At 43.4% G+C, this 20796-nt stretch overlaps 1 protein-coding gene across 1 annotated transcript in view; it reads left to right on the forward strand.

Moving 5' to 3' along the window:
• ATG2A (autophagy related 2A) overlaps positions 1-20796 on the forward strand; it is a 147326-nt gene that overhangs the window by 10593 nt on the left and 115937 nt on the right. Inside the window, exons 2-9 of the mRNA XM_040410669.1 lie at positions 3804-3966; positions 6050-6202; positions 6325-6427; positions 7015-7183; positions 7949-8119; positions 14950-15046; positions 15146-15307; positions 15431-15573. Of these exons, the coding sequence (XP_040266603.1) occupies positions 3804-3966; positions 6050-6202; positions 6325-6427; positions 7015-7183; positions 7949-8119; positions 14950-15046; positions 15146-15307; positions 15431-15573 (1161 nt within the window). The remainder of the gene's footprint in view (positions 1-3803; positions 3967-6049; positions 6203-6324; positions 6428-7014; positions 7184-7948; positions 8120-14949; positions 15047-15145; positions 15308-15430; positions 15574-20796) is intronic.

Here is a 20796-nt window from a genome sequence, read left to right on the forward strand (position 1 = left end):
CTTCCGGGTGAAGGGAACCCGTGTTTCTAGCAGTCGCATATCCCAGGTCAGTCATTTGTTCAGCTTCTGTATTGCCCCTTGAGAGCAAAAGTGTCAGGCCATATATACATGAGACATGTACATGGGGCAGGTTATGGGTTCAGAGAGTCCTGCCATATGAAATTCACCAGAATAAGGCCTCATGCACACGACCATGCTGTGTTTTACATATTCTATTATGTATTCTTTTTTTTTGCGGGGCCACGGAACAGAGCAACAGATGCGGACACCACACAGAGTGCTGTCCGCATCTTTTGCGGCCCTATTGAAGTGAATGGGTCCACACCCGAGCCGCAAAAAATGTGGCTCAAATGAAGACCAAAACAACGTTTGTGTGCATGAGGCCTAAACCTCAGTAGCCTCCATGTTAGCGCTCTCCTTAGACGTGGAGGGACGGTCCAGTGGGTTAAATACCAACTACTTGCTTTTCCTAGATACCCTGACTCAGGGGTTGTGTGAGCAGAGACGCTGATAGCATGTAGCTAGGATATGTCATCCATGTATGATCTGTAACAGGGTGGATTTGATTTAAATCAAACTGATTTAAATCACGATTTAAATCACTAGTCAGTAAGGCTTGATTTAAATGATAGTTTTCTACATAAAGACTAATTCTTGCTGGTATAACTTATAATATGCAAGTAAATGAAGATTTTTAGAATAACAACTTTTCATATTAGTTTGATTAGGTTGATTCTGCATTCATAGGTTTGTAGACGTTAGGATTAAGGTCTTTTTCTCAACTCTGTTCATGTTATAACATTTTTGCTGTGAAGAAGAGGCATGTGATCTCTGCTGAGTCAAATTCAGTTTTGAGAACTGCAAAAGTAAACCAAGCATCTGTGATAATATCTTGTAGGCAGAGAAACTGCCCAATAATCTCACAAAAACCTCTAGAAGAGCATGACATTGTGAATGGATTCATGGAATTTATTTACCCAAAAAATTAAACATATATACAGCCTTATTCTACATAATTAAAAAACAAATCTTTATTTTATGATGGAATAACCTTTGAATGGTAATATATTTTCCTTAAAAAGCATTTTATAAAAAAAAATAAAAAATCTTATGAATTTTTTTTCTTTTATTATTTTTTATAATTTTTTTTTTTTTTAAATCATTGATTTTTATCCACCCGGATCTGTAAGCATCTGACCTGGGACCTGGGACCCTCGCTGATCATTAGGAAATCGCCATGCTACTGGATGGTTTTACATTGCTATTTCTGGAAGTCGTATTGGCGGACTATTAGGCCAGTTTCACACAAGCCTATTCAGTCCGGGAAACACAGTGTGGGACAGAACACCGCTCCTCTGAAGTGAACTCACAGCATCAGTATTATTAATGGTGCTGTGAATCTACTGAACTGTAGTCACTGCCTTACATCACTACAGTTCAGTAGACCTGCGGTCAGGCAGGAACACACAGCATTGAAATTATTATGAATCTGTGAGTTCATTTCAGAGGAGCAGGGTTCAGTCCAGGGAATATAGCTCCCACACGGAGTGTGTTTCCAGACTGGATACCGTCGTGTGAAACTGGCCTTATTATAGTCAGTGCTGTAGCAGGCAGTGGAACTAACAGAAGTAGGAACATTGGGAGGAATATATCAAGCCCCATGTGCCCAAATTCTGTCAGAAAAAAAAAGTCTCACACTATGACTTGTGATTTTACCCCGCTTGCCACATAGTTGAAAAGTGGGTGTGAAAGTTGGCGGTGTGATTAGCTAGTTCAGTAGGTTATGCTTAAAGATGTCCCAAATTTATCAAGCAGGGGTTGATGAATTTGGCACTTATAGCTCCAACTCAGAACTGACTTCAGAAGTTCACGTCATGAAAAATGCCCTCCATGGCCTATTCCTCACCCGCTGTTCACTCCTCACCATCAGTGGTCACAGCAGTCAGACCAGCGATTAGCCTTCAGTGTTTCTCTGGCATCGCTTTCTTTGTAATTGCTATGTTGCTGTCACGATCAGTGTGGGGGGGGGACTCCAGACTGAACACAGGAGGGAAGGGGGAACAGTAACTGGGCCTGTAAACTAGGGAAGAAACAGGTCACCTACTAGACAACCCTAATCCAGACCCTGACTACCTATCAATATGAATAGACCCTGAAGGTAGGAATATTCATAAGCAGGATACCGAGGCCCTGATTTCCCTATTATTCCCTGGAATAAGTATAGGACCAGAGACAACCCATTCCTCCCCAGATGGACGAATGGAAGTCTCTGGCCCAGATACAACAACAGGGAATATAACAAATACACATGCAACACTTAACTTCTGTAGAGATGGAAGAACAGGAACACCAGAGAGGCTCTCACACCAGCTCAGCCAAACCCAAATGAAGCTATCAACCGCATAGTCAGAAGGGTGGAGTGAGACTATAAAGGGTAGAAGTGATGACCACTGAGCAACAGCTGAGAAAAGGGAAGTGGTCATTAACCCTATCAACACCGAATCAAGAGAAATCCAGGAGGCTGTTAGATTCCTCCACGCTCAGCCAATCTCCTTGATTTCCTGAGGGACCTTGACAGTTTGCTTGATCACGTGTAATGAGTTTCTTTCGGCTGTTTGGATCTTTTCCCTCTGCTTCTTTAGAATGGTCCCACATTTTTGTAGCCTGTGCCATCGTACCAGCTTGTACTAGGAAATGCCCGCTGCCTTAGTCACCACCAGCTTTACTTTTTCTGGTCATGAACCTCCCTGTGTTTTCTTTGCTTTGCTGTAGTTCTTGACACATTCCCAGGTAATTGATGGGTAGTTTGTAAGATCAGAGGTGGTTTAAATAGGTCACTTCTTCTACGTGAGCATGAGCTGTCATCTGTCATGGGCATTGATCACTTCCTAAATTCCATGTGCCACTTCTGTCAGGTGGTATGGCCCAATGCATATTTTCCTAGTGACTATATGGAAGAATAGAGAGATCCACCTATGGGTATTGTATTGTTAAAGGGGTTATCCAAGTGTTTAATACTCAGTACCATGTCCCAGAATCCCTGTCAATCAGCTCTTTGAAGAGACTGTGGCTCTTCCTATGCCAGTGACATCACGTTCATTGGTCACATGGCCTAGTCACATTGAATTAATGGGGCTGAGCTGCAGTACCAAGCACATCCACTATAAAGTGAATGGCGCTGTGCTTGGCAGGCTACAAGTTGGTCGCAGTGCTGACCAGAGGCCAATTCAAACAGATGATCAGCGGGGGTTACGGTAGTCTGACCTCTACCAGGTACTGATGACCTACCCTGAGGATAGGTCATCAGTATTAAAGGCTGGAAATGGCCCGCCATACACCCTGGCCCCTCATACTAATTCTACTTACCTGGCTTCCCGCTCCTTGCTCCGCTTCTAGTCCCCATGCGGCCGCAGCTGCTTCTCCCCATGCATGGATGAAAACATCCGGTGTCGGGGGGAGCAGCCAATGGCAGGTGGTGATGGGGACGTCCCCGTCACCGCCTGCCATTGGCTGCCTTCCCCCGACACCGGATGTTTTTATCCGTGCATGGGGAGAAGCAGCTGTGGCTGTGCGGGGAGCCAGGTAAGTAGTATCAGTGTAAGGGGCCCGGGTATATGGGGGCCATTTCCAGCCTGGATAACCCCTTTAAACACTCAGAAAACCCCTTTAATAGTAGATTTTTTTTTATAATAATTTGCTCTGGTTTTGTTACCCCAGAATACTACTTTACCCATGTTCACTTGTGTGGTCGGCTGCAGTTTTGTTTGGTATTTTAATATTTTCCATATTTCCTTCTGACTCAGTCCGTGAATGACCTCCTGGACTCCGCAGGGGCTCCGCTCGAAATCGTTGATGGCTTCATCGGCAGTATTTCAGTTACTATCCCGTGGTCGGCGCTTGTCACGGAGAATTGTACTCTGGAAGTTTCTGAACTGCAGATTACTTGTCGACCAAAATATAGGGCTGGTAAGTGCTAATCATACCCACTTTTTTACTGTACACATTACCCACCTGAGCTGTGAGTTTTCACACAGAGGATAATATATTAATACTGGCACATGGGTTCGCAGCGTGCCAGTCTCTCCACCGGGCAGTCTGTTAAAATATTAATCAATGAGCTGCATGCCCTTCTAAGTTTTCCCTGCATATCATCGCTTCCATCCTCTTGAATGTGCAAGACTTCATGGAGAAGACTCCTTTCAATAAAATCAGGCCATACTGCACAGTGGGTGGCTGAACACAGCGCTAAACTAGTGCTGTTGCCCCTTGATTTTCTGGACTGGGGGGTTCCCAGAGGTCGAATGTTCCATTGCTTCAAGGTGTGAATGCTGATTTAGAAGGGTTATTGACAGACTGGCCAGTGTGGCTGGCCCTGCAGAGGGAATCCTACTTACGTAATCTCCGCTGCTGGGGTCCGGCTCCTTCACTCCCTCACCACCTCTTCAGATCTCCGGTCTCCAACCGTCAACATCTGGTTTGACGTGGGTCACGTGTCTGCTGCAGCCAATGACTGGCCACAGCTGTGACGTGTCCACCATGCATAATGTTATTGAATCACGTGATGCATGTAGGACACATCACCGCTGTGGACAGCGATAAGCAGCAGCGACCACTTAACCCACATCAAACCAGAGATTGAGAAAGGGAGACTGGAGATCTGCACTGGTGGTAGAGGAGCAGAACCCAACAGTGGGGATCAGGTAAGTAGGATTCCCTCTGCAGGTCCGGCCATGCTGGGGCTGAACAGTCCCTTACACACTAGCTGAAAGTCATCCAAGCCTGGAGTTTTGAGCCGATATATGTGGAAGTGTCTCCACTTGCCCCCAATGGCAGATTTTGCAGGAAAGAAGAATGAGGCATGCTGAAAATGCCCTTACCTTCTGTGTACATTGCTGGTCACAAGATTTCTGGCAAAATACAATGAGAAATAACAACGTGTACAAATGTAAATGGGTTTTATCACTGTAAGGCTTCGTTCACATCACCGTTCAGCCTTTCCCTTTTTTCTGCTCCGTTTAGGAGCAGGAGAATGGAAAGGATGGAGAAGGCACATAACTGAGCCTAAGGACCCCATAGACTATAATGGGGTCCGTTATCTTTCCGCTCAGAAGATGATTTTGGAGCGGAGACAAAAGTTGTGCATGCAGGATTTTTGTCTCCGCTTCAAAATTATCTGAGCGGAAACATAACAGACCCCATTGTAGTCTATGGGATCCTAAGGGCTCAGTTATGTGCCTTCTCCGTCCTTTCCGTTCTCCTGCTCCTAAACGGAGCAGGAGAACGGAAAGGCTGAACGGTGATGTGAACGAGGCCTAATTTAGGACCTTTAGAAAGGAAAGCTTGGGACGTCTCCAATGAAAGATATAGGAGCTGGGAGGAAATCAGGTGCTTCGTTCTGCTTTCTTTGACAGAGCCTGTTTACGTCTTTTATTGCATCGCTGGTATATCTCGGGTATATTCCTTGATGTATACCTCTGGAGTTTCGCCTAGTTTAAAAAAAAAAGTGTTCCTTGCTGTCAGTCTGTTTGGTAGACTGTGCGATCCCATATAGTTAAAAAAAGATAGTATGATGCATACCGCCCAGTGTATGCCAATACACCCTGTTGGCATATGCTGGATATGTTCGCCATGTGCACTTGTCATAAGGAGCTCTCTTTCGTTTGCACCCATCAATGCTTTATGATCTGTGCTAGCAATAATCATAAGATGTTATGATGGGAAGGATTGTGTGATTGTTACCACTGACGGCACAAATACATGTTCTGGGTGTTTTTTCTTAGGCTGGGGCTGAACAGCAACATGAAAATCGCACAGCATTGCATCTAATTGTCAGTGGTGGCGCAGTGTGACACCTTACATGCTGAAGGTGTGGTATTGTGGTATCATAGACCACAAGTTGTGTGTGACTTTTCTGCAACGTGAAATCACAGCTCTAAAATAGGCGACTTTTCTAAGACTTGTTGACATGTCACCATGTAGCCCCAGCCTTCTTCATTCTCCATTCTGATGTGATCTCAATTCCTTCCCCAATTCTCTCCTACACCTTTAGGTTCAGATGGTGCAGAGACTCACAGCTGGTCCTCATGTATGACCACTAGCATGCAGCTAGCCCAGGAGTGCCTAAAAGAGCAGGCTGACGAACCGTCAGAGTCCCCTCAGCCCATTGAAGGATTGGAAATGTTTGCCCAAACTATAGAGACAGGTAACTTCATCACTGAACTGTCGAAAATCTTATATTTTGTTTATTTTTTATTTTTTTGTACTTTGTCTTGATTCCGATTCATAGATACCTTCTTACTGTGCATCATCATCCATCTCTTGTAGTGCTGCGGAGGATTAAGGTGACTTTTCTAGATACTATCATCCGTATTGAGAATACGCCTGCAGACTCTGCCACAGGGACAGCCCTGGAAATACACATTAAAAGGTCAGATTTCTGTCATTTCCAGTTGTAGGTCTCTTCACTGGATTCCTCACTCCTGTAACTGGTACAGTTCTGTGTTCCCTTAATACCATTTCCTTATTTTATCAGTCTCCTTTAATGCGTCCTCATCTCTTACTGTGGCGTATGCTGTCTCTTAAAGGGATTTCCCACGACAACAACTTATCTCTTATCCACAGGATAGGGGATAATCATCTGATCTGCTGGAGCCCCCGCCGATCACTAGAACAAGGGTCAGTGTTCCCTATTTCTGTTGAGTGGCAGATACATGTCCACAGCTTTCCAGCAGCCCCATAGAGTTGAATGGAGTGGTGGACATGTGTGGTGTCTGTCACTTCATTCAAATGAGGAACATGGGCCCCCATTTTAATGATTGGTGGGGGTCCCAGCTGTCAGACCCCCACAGATCAGACACTTACCCTTATCCTGTGGATAGAGGACAAGTTATAGTCACGGGAAATCCCTTTAATTTAAATGATTCCAGGTTCTTATTGTTTATGCTCATTATTAATTCTCATTATTGCCCTATATCTCTCACTGTCATACTCAAGGAATTACTCATGTTTCCTCAGACTAGATTATTGTGATGAGGCTGTCAGAGACTCTGGTGAGACCTTCCCCGTGGACATCCATCAGCCTCCAGCTTTTATCCAGAAGATCTTGCAGCTCAGTGGTGTCTCGCTGCACTATGAAGATTTCAAGAACAGGCGGCACACATCTTCGCCAACACCTGACCCTGAAGTAATTATCTGGTGGGGTTTCATCAAAGCAGGACTTGCCCATCCATAATTGCATAATCTGTGTCTTCCATCCCATAGAATACCTGGGCCTTTGCAAACAGGGTTGTGCTTCCGACAAACAATGGAGTTGTATGGGGACGAATTATCTCAGGATGGTTCCCATACAATAGTGATTACCGCCTGTAAAAGTAGCAAACGAGAATTCACAAACACTGCCCGCTCCATCGGCTTATGTACAAGGGCTCTAAATGAGTGTTTATGAGCTGTCAGGACAGTGGAGATAAGGGCTACAGATCCAGTCGTTAGAGCAGCTCTCTCACTTGATTTCAGTGAGAAGGGGATAGAAGTCGGCAGAGGACAAACAGTAGAACACTTTTAATAACGACCAACTGAAAAAATGATTTTTAGCTCAGGATGCTATAATAATAAAATGACCCTCGAAGTGTCCATGGCCTTCAAGGCTATGTTTGTAATATAGGCTGGTTTTACAGTTCTGTACTACGGCTGCAACATCCCGTCCCATAATGGTGAGAAGTTCTGTCCACCAGAGCCATTAAAAGTCCTTGTGTTGTGACGACAGTACAGACACTACAATGATGCCTTCAGCCCCTGGTTCGTGTTATGTGATGCATGTCTCAGTGCCTGAATATACATTATTTAGCGAATTTTCCCAGTTCTGCCAGTGATTCCCAGTTCCACATCAGTTTATATAGTCTTTTAGAATATTGGTTAGAAATTTGCTTACCTCCATCTTTTCCGTTCACAGATCCCTCCTGAGCCTACTAAGCACACGGAAACTGATTCAGCTCAACCACCAGGGGCTGCCAATCCACCAACACAACCTCCTACTAGCCCTACCCTCCAAATAGGCAGCTGCTCTGGATGTACAGAACTGATAATCAAACTGAAGCAGAATGACATGTTTCCCGGACCAAAGGTGACAGGACAAGAATGCATAGCCTTTGTGTCTGTCAGCTCAATATGTTATTTGTGTGGCTAAATATTGAGATTATATGTAGAATTATTTCAGTCCCAACTTAATGGCATCTTCTTGGTATTATTTATAGTGCTCTCCTGTTATATCTTTAAAGGGCGTTTCCTCTAAAATGGCTAAAATGCCAGTAACTTTAACCACTTACCGTCACGCTAACGCCGAAAGGCGTCATTTCTGCGGCGCTCCCAGGTCACACTAACGCCAATAGGCGTCATCTCGCGTGAGCCGGGATTTCCTGTGAACGCGCGCACACAGGCGCGCGCGCTCACAGGAACGGAAGGTAAGAGAGTTGATCTCCAGCCTGCCAGCGGCGATCGTTCGCTGGCAGGCTGGAGATGTGTTTTTTTTAACCCCTAACAGGTATATTAGACGCTGTTTTGATAACAGCGTCTAATATACCTGCTACCTGGTCCTCTGGTGGTCCCCTTTGTTTGGATCGACCACCAGAGGACACAGGTAGCTCAGTAAAGTAGCACCAAGCACCACTACACTACACTACACCCCCCCCCCGTCACTTATTAACCCCTTATTAGCCCCTGATCACCCCATATAGACTCCCTGATCACCCCCCTGTCATTGATTACCCCCCTGTCATTGATCAACCCCCTGTAAAGCTCCATTCAGACGTCCGCATGATTTTTACGGATCCACTGATAGATGGATCCGATCCGCAAAACGCATCCGGACGTCTGAATGAAGCCTTACAGGGGCGTGATCAATGACTGTGGTGATCACCCCATATAGACTCCCTGATCACCCCCCTGTCATTGATTACACCCCTGTCATTGATTACCCCCCTGTAAAGCTCCATTCAGACGTCCGCATGATTTTTACGGATGCACTGATAGATGGATCCGATCCGCAAAACGCATCCGGACGTCTGAATGAAGCCTTACAGGGGCATGATCAATGACTGTGGTGATCACCCCATATAGACTCCCTGATCACCCCCCTGTAAAGCTCCATTCAGATGTCCGCATGATTTTTACGGATGCACTGATAGATGGATCCGATCCGCAAAACGCATCCGGACGTCTGAATGAAGCCTTACAGGGGCATGATCAATGACTGTGGTGATCACCCCATATAGACTCCCTGATCACCCCCTTGTCATTGATTACCCCCCTGTAAAGCTCCATTCAGATGTCCGCATGATTTTTACGGATGCACTGATAGATGGATCGGATCCGCAAAACGCATCTGGACGTCTGAATGAAGCCTTACAGGGGCATGATCAATGACTGTGGTGATCACCCCCCTGTCATTGATTACCCCCCTGTAAAGCTCCATTCAGATGTCCGCATGATTTTTACGGATGCACTGATAGATGGATCGGATCCGCAAAACGCATCCGGACGTCTGAATGAAGCCTTACAGGGGCGTGATCAATGACTGTGGTGATCACCCCATATAGACTCCCTGATCACCCCCCTGTCATTGATTACCCCCCTGTCATTGATTACCCCCCTGTAAAGCTCCATTCAGACGTCCGCATGATTTTTACGGATCCACTGATAGATGGATCGGATCCGCAAAACGCATCCGGACGTCTGAATGAAGCCTTACAGGCGCGTGATCAATGACTGTGGTGATCACCCCATATAGACTCCCTGATCACCCCCCTGTCATTGATTACCCCCCTGTAAAGCTCCATTCAGACGTCCGCATGATTTTTACGGATCCGCTGATAGATGGATCGGATCCGCAAAACGCATCCGGACGTCTGAATGAAGCCTTACAGGGGCATGATCAATGACTGTGGTGATCACCCCATATAGACTCCCTGATCACCCCCCTGTCATTGATTACCCCCCTGTAAAGCTCCATTCAGATGTCCGCATGATTTTTACGGATGCACTGATAGATGGATCGGATCCGCAAAACGCATCCGGACGTCTGAATGAAGCCTTACAGGGGCGTGATCAATGACTGTGGTGATCACCCCATATAGACTCCCTGATCACCCCCCTGTCATTGATTACCCCCCTGTCATTGATTACCCCCCTGTAAAGCTCCATTCAGACGTCCGCATGATTTTTACGGATCCACTGATAGATGGATCGGATCCGCAAAACGCATACGGACGTCTGAATGAAGCCTTACAGGGGCATGATCAATGACTGTGGTGATCACCCCATATAGACTCCCTGATCACCCCCCTGTCATTGATCACCCCCCCTGTCATTGATCACCCCCCTGTCATTGATCACCCCCCTGTCATTGATCACCCCTCTGTAAGGCTCCATTCAGACATTTTTTTGGCCCAAGTTAGCGGAATTATTTTTTTTTTTTTCTTACAAAGTCTCATATTCCACTAACTTGTGTCAAAAAATAAAATCTCACATGAACTCACCACACCCCTCACGGAAACCAAATGCGTAAAATTTTTTAGACATTTATATTCCAGACTTCTTCTCACGCTTTAGGGCCCCTAGAATGCCAGGGCAGTATAAATACCCCACATGTGACCCCATTTCGGAAAGAAGACACCCCCAGGTATTCCGTGAGGGGCATATTGAGTCCATGAAAGATTGAAATTTTTGTCCCAAGTTAGCGGAACGGGAGACTTTGTGAGAAAAAAATTAAAAATATCAATTTCCGCTAACTTGTGCCAAAAAAATTTTTTTTCTATGAACTCGCCATGCCCCTCATTGAATACCTTGGGGTGTCTTCTTTCCAAAATGGGGTCACATGTGGGGTATTTATACTGCCCTGGCATTCTAGGGGCCCCAAAGTGTGAGAAGAAGTCTGGTATCCAAATGTCTAAAAATGCCCTCCTAAAAGGAATTTGGGCACCTTTGCGCATCTAGGCTGCAAAAAAGTGTCACACATCTGGTATCGCCGTACTCAGGAGAAGTTGGGGAATGTGTTTTGGGGTGTCATTTTACATATACCCATGCTGGGTGAGAGAAATATCTTGGTCAAATGCCAACTTTGTATAAAAAAATGGGAAAAGTTGTCTTTTGCCAAGATATTTCTCTCACCCAGCATGGGTATATGTAAAATGACACCCCAAAACACATTCCCCAACTTCTCCTGAATACGGCGATACCACATGTGTGACACTTTTTTGCAGCCTAGGTGGGCAAAGGGGCCCACATTCCAAAGAGCACCTTTAGGATTTCACAGATCATTTACCTACTTACCACACATTAGGGCCCCTGGAAAATGCCAGGGCAGTATAACTACCCAACAAGTGACCCCATTTTGGAAAGAAGACACCCCAAGGTATTCCGTGAGGGGCATGGCGAGTTCCTAGAATTTTTTATTTTTTGTCACAAGTTAGTGGAAAATGCTGCTTTTTTTTTTTTTTTTTTTTTCATACAAAGTCTCATATTCCACTAACTTGTGACAAAAAATAAAAACTTCCATGAACTCACTATGCCCATCAGCGAATACCTTGGGGTCTCTTCTTTCCAAAATGGGGTCACTTGTGGGGTAGTTATACTGCCCTGGCATTCTAGGGGCCCAAATGTGTGGTAAGGAGTTTGAAATCAAATTCTGTAAAAAATGACCTGTGAAATCCGAAAGGTGCTCTTTGGAATATGGGCCCCTTTGCCCACCTAGGCTGCAAAAACGTGTCACACATCTGGTATCCCCGTACTCAGGAGAAGGTGGGGAATGTGTTTTGGGGTGTCATTTTACATATACCCATGCTGGGTGAGAGAAATATCTTGGCAAAAGACAACTTTTCCCATTTTTTTATACAAAGTTGGCATTTGACCAAGATATTTATCTCACCCAGCATGGGTATATGTAAAAAGACACCCCAAAACACATTCCCCAACTTCTCCTGAATACGGAGATACCAGATGTGTGACACGTTTTTGCAGCCTAGGTGGGCAAAGGGGCCCATATTCCAAAGAGCACCTTTCGGATTTCACTGGTCATTTTTTGCAGAATTTGATTTCAAATTCCTTACCACACATTCGGGCCCCTAGAATGCCAGGGCAGTATAACTACCCCACAAGTGACCCCATTTTGGAAAGAAGAGACCCCAAGGTATTCGCTGATGGGCATAGTGAGTTCATGGAAGTTTTTATTTTTTGTCACAAGTTAGTGGAATATGAGACTTTGTATGAAAAAAAAAAAAAAAAAAAAAATCATCATTTTCCACTAACTTGTGACAAAAAATAAAAAATTCTAGGAACTTGCCATGCCCCTCACGGAATACCTTGGGGTGTCTTCTTTCCAAAATGGGGTCACTTGTGGGGTAGTTATACTGCCCTGGCATTCTAGGGGCCCGAATGTGTGGTAAGGAGTTTGAAATCAAATTCTGTAAAAAATGACCTGTGAAATCCGAAAGGTGCTCTTTCGAATATGGGCCCCTTTGCCCACCTAGGCTGCAAAAAAGTGTCACACATCTGGTATTGCCGTACTCAGGAGAAGGTGGGGAATGTGTTTTGGGGTGTCATTTTACATATACCCATGCTGGGTGAGAGAAATATCTTGGCAAAAGACAACTTTTCCCATTTTTTTATACAAAGTTGGCATTTGACCAAGATATTTATCTCACCCAGCATGGGTATATGTAAAAAGACACCCCAAAACACATTCCCCAACTTCTCCTGAATACAGAGATACCAGATGTGTGACACGTTTTTGCAGCCTAGGTGGGCAAAGGGGCCCATATTCCAAAGAGCACCTTTCGGATTTCACTGGTCATTTTTTGCAGAATTTGATTTCAAATTCCTTACCACACATTCGGGCCCCTAGAATGCCAGGGCAGTATAACTACCCCACAAGTGACCCCATTTTGGAAAGAAGAGACCCCAAGGTATTCGCTGATGGGCATAGTGAGTTCATGGAAGTTTTTATTTTTTGTCACAAGTTAGTGGAATATGAGACTTTGTATGAAAAAAAAAAAAAAAAAAAAAAATCATCATTTTCCACTAACTTGTGACAAAAAATAAAAAGTTCTATGAACTCACTATGCCCATCAGCGAATACCTTAGGGTGTGTACTTTCCGAAATGGGGTCATTTGTGGGGTGTTTGTACTGTCTGGCCATTGTAGAACCTCAGGAAACGTGACAGGTGCTCAGAAAGTCAGAGCTGCTTCAAAAAGCGGAAATTCACATTTTTGTACCATAGTTTGTAAACGCTATAACTTTTACCCAAACCATTTTTTTTTTACCCAAACATTTTTTTTTTATCAAAGACATGTAGAACTATAAATTTAGAGCAAAATTTCTATATGGATCTCGTTTTTTTTTGCAAAATTTTACAACTGAAAGTGAAAAATGTCATTTTTTTGCAAAAAAAATCGTTAAATTTCGATTAATAACAAAAAAAGTAAAAATGTCAGCAGCAATGAAATACCACCAAATGAAAGCTCTATTAGTGAGAAGAAAAGGAGGTAAAATTCATTTGGGTGGTAAGTTGCATGACCGAGCAATAAACGGTGAAAGTAGTGTAGTGCCGATTTGTAAAAAAGGGCCTGGTCTTTAGGGGGGTATAAACCTGTGGTCCTTAAGTGGTTAATGACCTCATTCGTCAAGTTGATATCTGTTCAGTCATTGTATTCATTGTATTAATGTGAGTGGGTACAAGGGGTTGACAATGGAAGGAGGGTGAGAACAGCCTTGTGTACTTGTATATACGCTTAGTGACCAGGTGACTACATACAGCTGCCATAGCCTTTAAAGGGGTAGTCTCATCTCAGAAAATGGGGTCCCATTGACCCGCACCAATATCAAGAACAGAGCCCTGAAAGTGGTGGAAGGCGCACTGTGCATGCGCAAGTGCCCTCCATTCAATTCTATGGGGCCGCCGAAAATAGCCGAGCGCTGGCTCGACTGTTTCCATCGGGCCTATAGAAGTGAATGGGAGCAGTGGCCGGTCATACAGTATGTGGTGCGCTCCTATTCACTTATATGGGGAGAGCGCTTGGTGGGAATAGCTGCAGCACTCTCAAACAGCTGATCGGCAGGGGTCTCGGGTGTTGGACCCCGCCGATCAGATACTAATGACCTATCCTAAGGATAGTTCATCAATATCAAAATCTCGGAAAATAACTTTTAAGAAAAAGTGACCTAGTGTTTTTATCATTCTTTTTACCAGTTTATGTGCTCTCAGATGGGGGTAACATAAAACTGGTGACAGATTCTCTTTAAAGGAGTTTTCCAGGTTAACAATACTGACGTCCTTTCCTCAGGATCGGTCATTATTAGATTAGTTGGGGTCTGACTTTTAAGTGAGTTGCAGTAACCCGATGGGTGTGCTACGCTTTTAACAGAGGTGTGCTTTGGGCTCTGTTCTCAGTGGTAGTTCCTGCGGCTGCAGTTAACAGCTGGTGGCAGGGTGTTGGATTACTATAGATCCAATATCGATGACCTATCCTGAGGATAGGTCGTCATTATCGTTAGCCTGGAAAACGCATTTAAGATGGTTGTCCAACCCTTTAAAAGTGATGGCCTTTGCTCAGCTGTTCACTTCAATGGGAGCAGTGCTGCAGTCACCAGATCCGTCCAGTGCACAACAGACGGTGCTGTGTCGTTCCAGCGTCAGGGTTACTGCAGAACAGCCGAACGGCGGAGGTGCCGAGTGCTGAACCTCTGCTGATCAGACAGTGATGGTATATTCGCAGGATAGGACATTTCTTGCAAAAAGCTGGACAACCCTTTACACTTGCTGACAGTCCAGTTAAAAGAGCTGCTGTTCTAACAACTGAAATACTATACAGACTAAGAAAACTGGAACATTCATGACGACACAGAAGTGGTTAATATATAGATGGTGAGGCGCTCTGAACTGTATATTTTTCTTTTTGTAGATGGAGATTGATGGGAAGATTGGCTCTCTTCACATGTTCATGAATCCACATCAGATCGCTAACTTGCAGCAACTGTTGGATGCTTTAAGTATTTCAGGTGAACAACCTGACACCAACTTATTATGGCATTAATTGATTAATAATCGCAATCTGGAAACCCTTTAAAAAGTTACTGAAATTAGTTTTTATTTTGCAGAATCAAACAGTGTTAGGGAGAAGTTGCTAAAGAGTCGCCCTCTAGACATGGAGGATTTGAAACTGATAGAACAGGATCTGAATCAGCAGCTTCATTCAGGACCTGGATCGTTATACGTACCAGATCCGGAACTCGTTTCCTTTCAGAATTTGGAGAATGGAGGTGAAGATTTTAACAGTTTTTCTGCAAACTTTTGCTTTCTTTTCTTTCACTAAAAATATATGAAGTAGAGGAAAAGCAAAATAACATAACTGTCGTCAGTGTAATTGTAATTCTTTATTGCAGATATGTTTTTCTCTATGGCGGCCATGACAAACAGCGTCACTTCTGTCCGATCTACGAATGACTTATCAGATGTGGACCTTGACTCCTCAATGTACAGTGACTGCAGCAATCCCCAGTTCCAGGGACCAGCCTTTGCTCCTGGTGTAAGTGTGAAAAGTACAGTACTTCTGGTTGCATTCAGTTGATTGGAATCTTGTTTAATGGGTTATCTGTTTAGAGAACCCATATTCATATATGCTATTGCACTGTGTAATGGTTCATTTACCCAGTGGTGGCACTGCATGGAAATTAAAGGGGTATTCCGGTTACCATAAATCAGGGTGGATTTGATTTCAATCAAAATGATTTAAATCACGATTTAAATCACTAGTCAGTAAGGCTTGATTTAAATCATAGTTTTCTATATAAAGACTAATTCTTGCTAGTATAACTTATAATATGCAAGTAGATGAAGATTTTTAGAATAACAACTTTTCATATTAGTTTGATTAGGTTGATTCTGCATTCATAGGTTTGTAGAAGTTAGGATTAAGGTATTTTTCTCAACTCTGTTCATGTTATAATATTTTTGCTGTGAAGAAGAGGCATGTGATAATTCCGTTTTGAGAACTGCAAAAGTAAACCAAGCATCTGTGATAATATCTTGTAGGCAGAGAAACTGCCCAATAATCTTACAAAAACCTCTGGAAGAACATGACATTGTGAATGGATTAATGGAATTTATTTACCAAAAAAATTACACATATAGAAACATAGAATGTGTCGGCAGATAAGAACCATTTGGCCCATCTAGTCTGCCCAATATACTGAATACTATGAATAGCCCCTGGCCCTATCTTATATGAAGGATAGCCTTATGCCTATCCCATGCATGCTTAAACCCCTTCACTGTATTTGCAGCTACCACTTCTGCAGGAAGGCTATTCCATGCATCCACTACTCTCTCAGTAAAGTAATACTTCCTTATATTACTTTTAAACCTTTGCCCCTCTAATTTAAAACTGTGTCCTCTTGTGGTAGTTTTTCTTCTTTTAAATATTCTCTCCTCTTTTACCTTGCTGATTCCCTTTATGTATTTAGCAGTTTCTCTCATATCCCCTCTGTCTCGTCTTTCTTCCAAGCTATACATATTAAGGTCCTTTAACCTTTCCTGGTAAGTTTTATCCTGCAATCCATGTACTAGTTTAGTAGCTCTTCTCTGAACTCTCTCAAAAGTATCAATATCCTTCTGGAGATATGGTCTCCAGTACTGCGCACAATACTCCAAATGAGGTCTCACTAGTGCTCTGTAGAGCGGCATGAGCACCTCCCTCTTTCTACTGGTAATGTCTCTCCCTATACACCCCAGCATTCTGCTAGCATTTCCTGCTGCTCTATGACATTGTCTGCCTACCTTTAAGTCTTCTGAAATAATGACCCCTAAATCCCTTTCCTCAGATACTGAGGTTAGGACTGTATCACAGATTGTATATTCTGCTCTTGGGTTTTTACGCCCCAGGTGCATTATCTTGCACTTATCAACATTAAATTTTAGTTGCCAGATTTTTGACCATTTCTCTAGTTTTCCTAAATCCTTTTCCATTTAGTGTATCCCTCCAGGAACATCAACCCTGTTACAAATCTTTGTGTCCTCAGCAAAAAGACACACCTTACCATCGAGGCCTTCTGCAATTTCGCTGATAAAGATATTAAACAATATGGGTCCCAGAACAGATCCCTGAGGTACCCCACTGGTAACAAGACCATGCTCTGAATATACTCCATTGACTACAACCCTCTGTTGTCTGTCCCTCAGCCACTGCCTAATCCATTCAACAATATGGGAGTCTACGTACAGCCTTATTCTACATAATTAAAAAACGAATCTTTATTTCAGGATGGAATAACATTTGGATGGTAATATATTTTCCTCAAAAAGCATAAAAAAAAAAAAATCAGATTTAAATAAAAAAAATCAGATTCATAGATTTTTATCCACCCTGCCATAAATCTAACTTATGTTTTAGACTAATTCATCATCAATAATTACCTAATATAATGTAAATTTCACATATTTACCGTTCAGTAGTTATAAAAGTAGCTTTCTTCCTCTGCTTCCCTCTGTGTTTCCTCATAAATTGCCATGGCATCGACCTGTAGTTCTGAGCCTTTGTTAGGTCGAGCATGCTCAGTGTGTTGCTATCAATTCTCTAGCTAAATGTCTTGTGAAACAAAGGGAGTGTCAGTGTGCTGGTGATTGGGGAGTAGAGGGGGCGTGGCCGGACTGTATATCAGGCAGCCAATCAGTAAACAGCAACACTCACAGCAGGAAAGCTAGGGATTGTGGGGATTGTAGTTTTGTGAGGGAAGATCAGGCGTCATGATACTCACACAGGAGCTAAACAAATGGACTGCAAGGTTAGGTTACTTTCACACTAGCGTTATTCTTTTCCGATATTGAGTTCCGTCCTAGGGGCTCAATACTGGAAAAGAACTGATCTGTTTTTATCCTAATGCATTCTGAATGGAGAGCAATCCGTTCAGGATGCATCAGGATGTCTTCAGTTCAGTTTTTTGCCTTTTCAGGACGTAGATAATACCGCATCATGCTGCGGTTTTATCTCCTTCCAAAACACTTGCCGGCATTTTTTCCGGATCCGGCCCCGAGTCTTCCGGCAAAACAGATCCGGCATTTCGGTCTGCGCATGCTCAGACCGCAAAAAATTTGAAAAAAGTAAATGCCGGATCCGTTTTTCCAGATGACACCGGAGAGACGGATCTGGCATTTCAATGCATTTGTCATATGGATCAGGATCCTGATCCATCTGACAAATGCCATCAGTTTGCATACGTTTTGACGGATCCGGCCGGCAGTTCCGGCGACGGAACTGCCTGCCGGAATCCTCTGCCACAAGTGTGGTTATATGTATAGATATGGGTTCTGGTTGGGTCACAGCTTGCAGCCTTAATGTAGTTTTTTTAAAATTAAGTTCCTCTCCTGGAATACCCCTTTAAACACTTAGGTTTCCTCACAGATTACAGCTGATTATTTATTGATTAACCAGGAGTGGAGCCTCCACAGAGGTATGATGGAGAGATTTCCTCCTGCTCTGTGCTTTTGACCCAAACCTGGTTTTGGCTCACAATCAACGTTAGAAATCACTGATCAAACACTGACCACAATCCTGATCTGTGAGCTAGGCCTTACAAATAGGGATTGTCCAAAGTGGACATGCTTTTCTTTGATCCGTTTGGCTTTTTGTTATAATTATGGTGGTCTTATCAGGATTACTCTGTATTATGACAAAGTAAGATTAATATGGGAAAAGAATATATACATTTTATGAAACAAGAATATAATATGTGTAAGCAACTCAACATGGTTCGTTCACTGGGGCTTCTTTTACAATGTTCTACATGGAAATTGTTCCAGGAAAAAATGCAATATATAAGAATATTATTTAGTGTTTATTTTAAAGAGTGTCCAATTAATTTGCAGGTATATTATTCCCCCCTTCCCACCCACCTGTTGAGAGAGGGGTGAAAGGAAAAAAACACACCTTGTGCTACCCTTGTTTTAGATGAGCATTTCCGTTCCGGGAAACACTCTCCGCGTGTAAGTTGTATTCCCTGGCCTCAGCGCTGCTCTTGTGACGTGAACTCACAACATTATAATGATCTATGATGTTGTGGATTCCATTATCGCTTACGGTCTGCTGAACTGTAGTCATTATATTATATGATAATAGTTCAGCAGATCCATGTTGAGACTGGAACTCACAAAATCATAAATCATTATAATGTTCTGAGCGCATTTCACATGAGCAGCGTTCAGGCCGGGAAATACCACTCACACTCTAAAAACTAAGACTTAAACCGTATTTGCACTGACTTGGAGCCACCATTAGAAACCGCCTGAAATTGATAAATTTGCTTACCCCAGGGGTAAGGTGAACTGATCTGTAAAATCTTCAAAGGACGATACAACACCCTCTATAGAGATTTGTGAACCTTGTAACGAACCCTTTCTGTGCCAAAAAAGTGAAGCTCTCAAAGACCTTATTTGTTGAAGGTGCATTATCGTGAGATTGGAAGTTTAGGAAAAAAATAGACTTAACACGACTTAGGTGCATAAAGAGTTTAGGCGTATTTCTGGCACAGATTGTGGCGCAAATGTCCTTTGTGCGGCAATCTGCGACTTTTCCCCGCTCACACCAGTGGGTGTAGCTCCGGCAGGGAACGGGAAGCTGCCTTACATTTAAGTAGCGGCTTTGGATACGCCAAACTTATGTAGAGGACGGCGCCTCTTCATAACTCCGGCTGGTCCACCACCAGGTATAGGGGATATTAAGACCGGCATCGAAAATGGTCTTAGTAAATTACCCCCTAAGTGTTTTCTAATCTCCTGGCCCCACCTAAAGGTCAGTATGCATGTAGTTACCTCATACTGCACAAATGCGGCCAGGTATAGACATCTCTCTAAGCAGTTACATGAAATTAAAGGGTAAAAAACAATTAAAAACCTTGCTTTAAAGAGGGTATAAATTATTCCACAGCGGTGAACTGGGAACATGTTTTTCACTTTAGAAAAAGAAAGGAAAAAAAACAACTGATATATCTTTATTTACCCAACATTTCGGTGCGTCACACACCTCCATCAGGCTGGTATTTGTCTGGGATACCACATTTTTCTACTGTTTGGAATAGTGTAGCTGTGCAGTTCCTTAAAGAGGTCTCCAATTACAAAAAACTGTAGCGAGCGGTATACTGTTTTCATCAACATCGGCACCTATAGGCGACAGCTGGCACTCACTGGAATCTGTTGAATGGGCATGACCAAGGTTTCCATTAGGAAATCCTTCTGACAGAAACCTCAGATGGGCACTGCATGACGCAGTGTGAAATAAGCGTCCTGGCTGCAGCGCTTGAATAGACCTTTCACACTAGAAGAAATTAACAATGTAAGGGTACTTTCACACTAGCGTTTTTCATTTCTGGCATAGAGTTCCGTCACAGGGGCTCTATACCGGAAAAGAACTGATCAGTTTTATCCCCATGCATTCTGAATGGAGAGTAATCCGTTCAGGATGTCTTCAGTTCAGTCATTTTGACTGATCAGGCAAAAGAGAAAACCGTAGAATGCTACGGTTTTATCTCAGACGAAAAAAAACGGAAGACTTGCCTGAATGCCGGATCCAGCATTTTTCCCTATAGGAATGTATTAGTGCCGGATCCTGCATACGCAGACCGGTAAAAATGTTAAAAAAGATACAAGATGGATCTGTCTGTCCGCATGACAAGCGGAGAGACGGATCAGTTTTCGCAATGCATTTGTGAGACGGATCTGCTAGCTATTCATTCATAACTTCTAGTAGAAATAATAAAGG

Source organism: Bufo bufo, chromosome 10, assembly GCF_905171765.1.
Source record: "Bufo bufo chromosome 10, aBufBuf1.1, whole genome shotgun sequence".
NCBI lineage: Eukaryota > Metazoa > Chordata > Amphibia > Anura > Bufonidae > Bufo > Bufo bufo.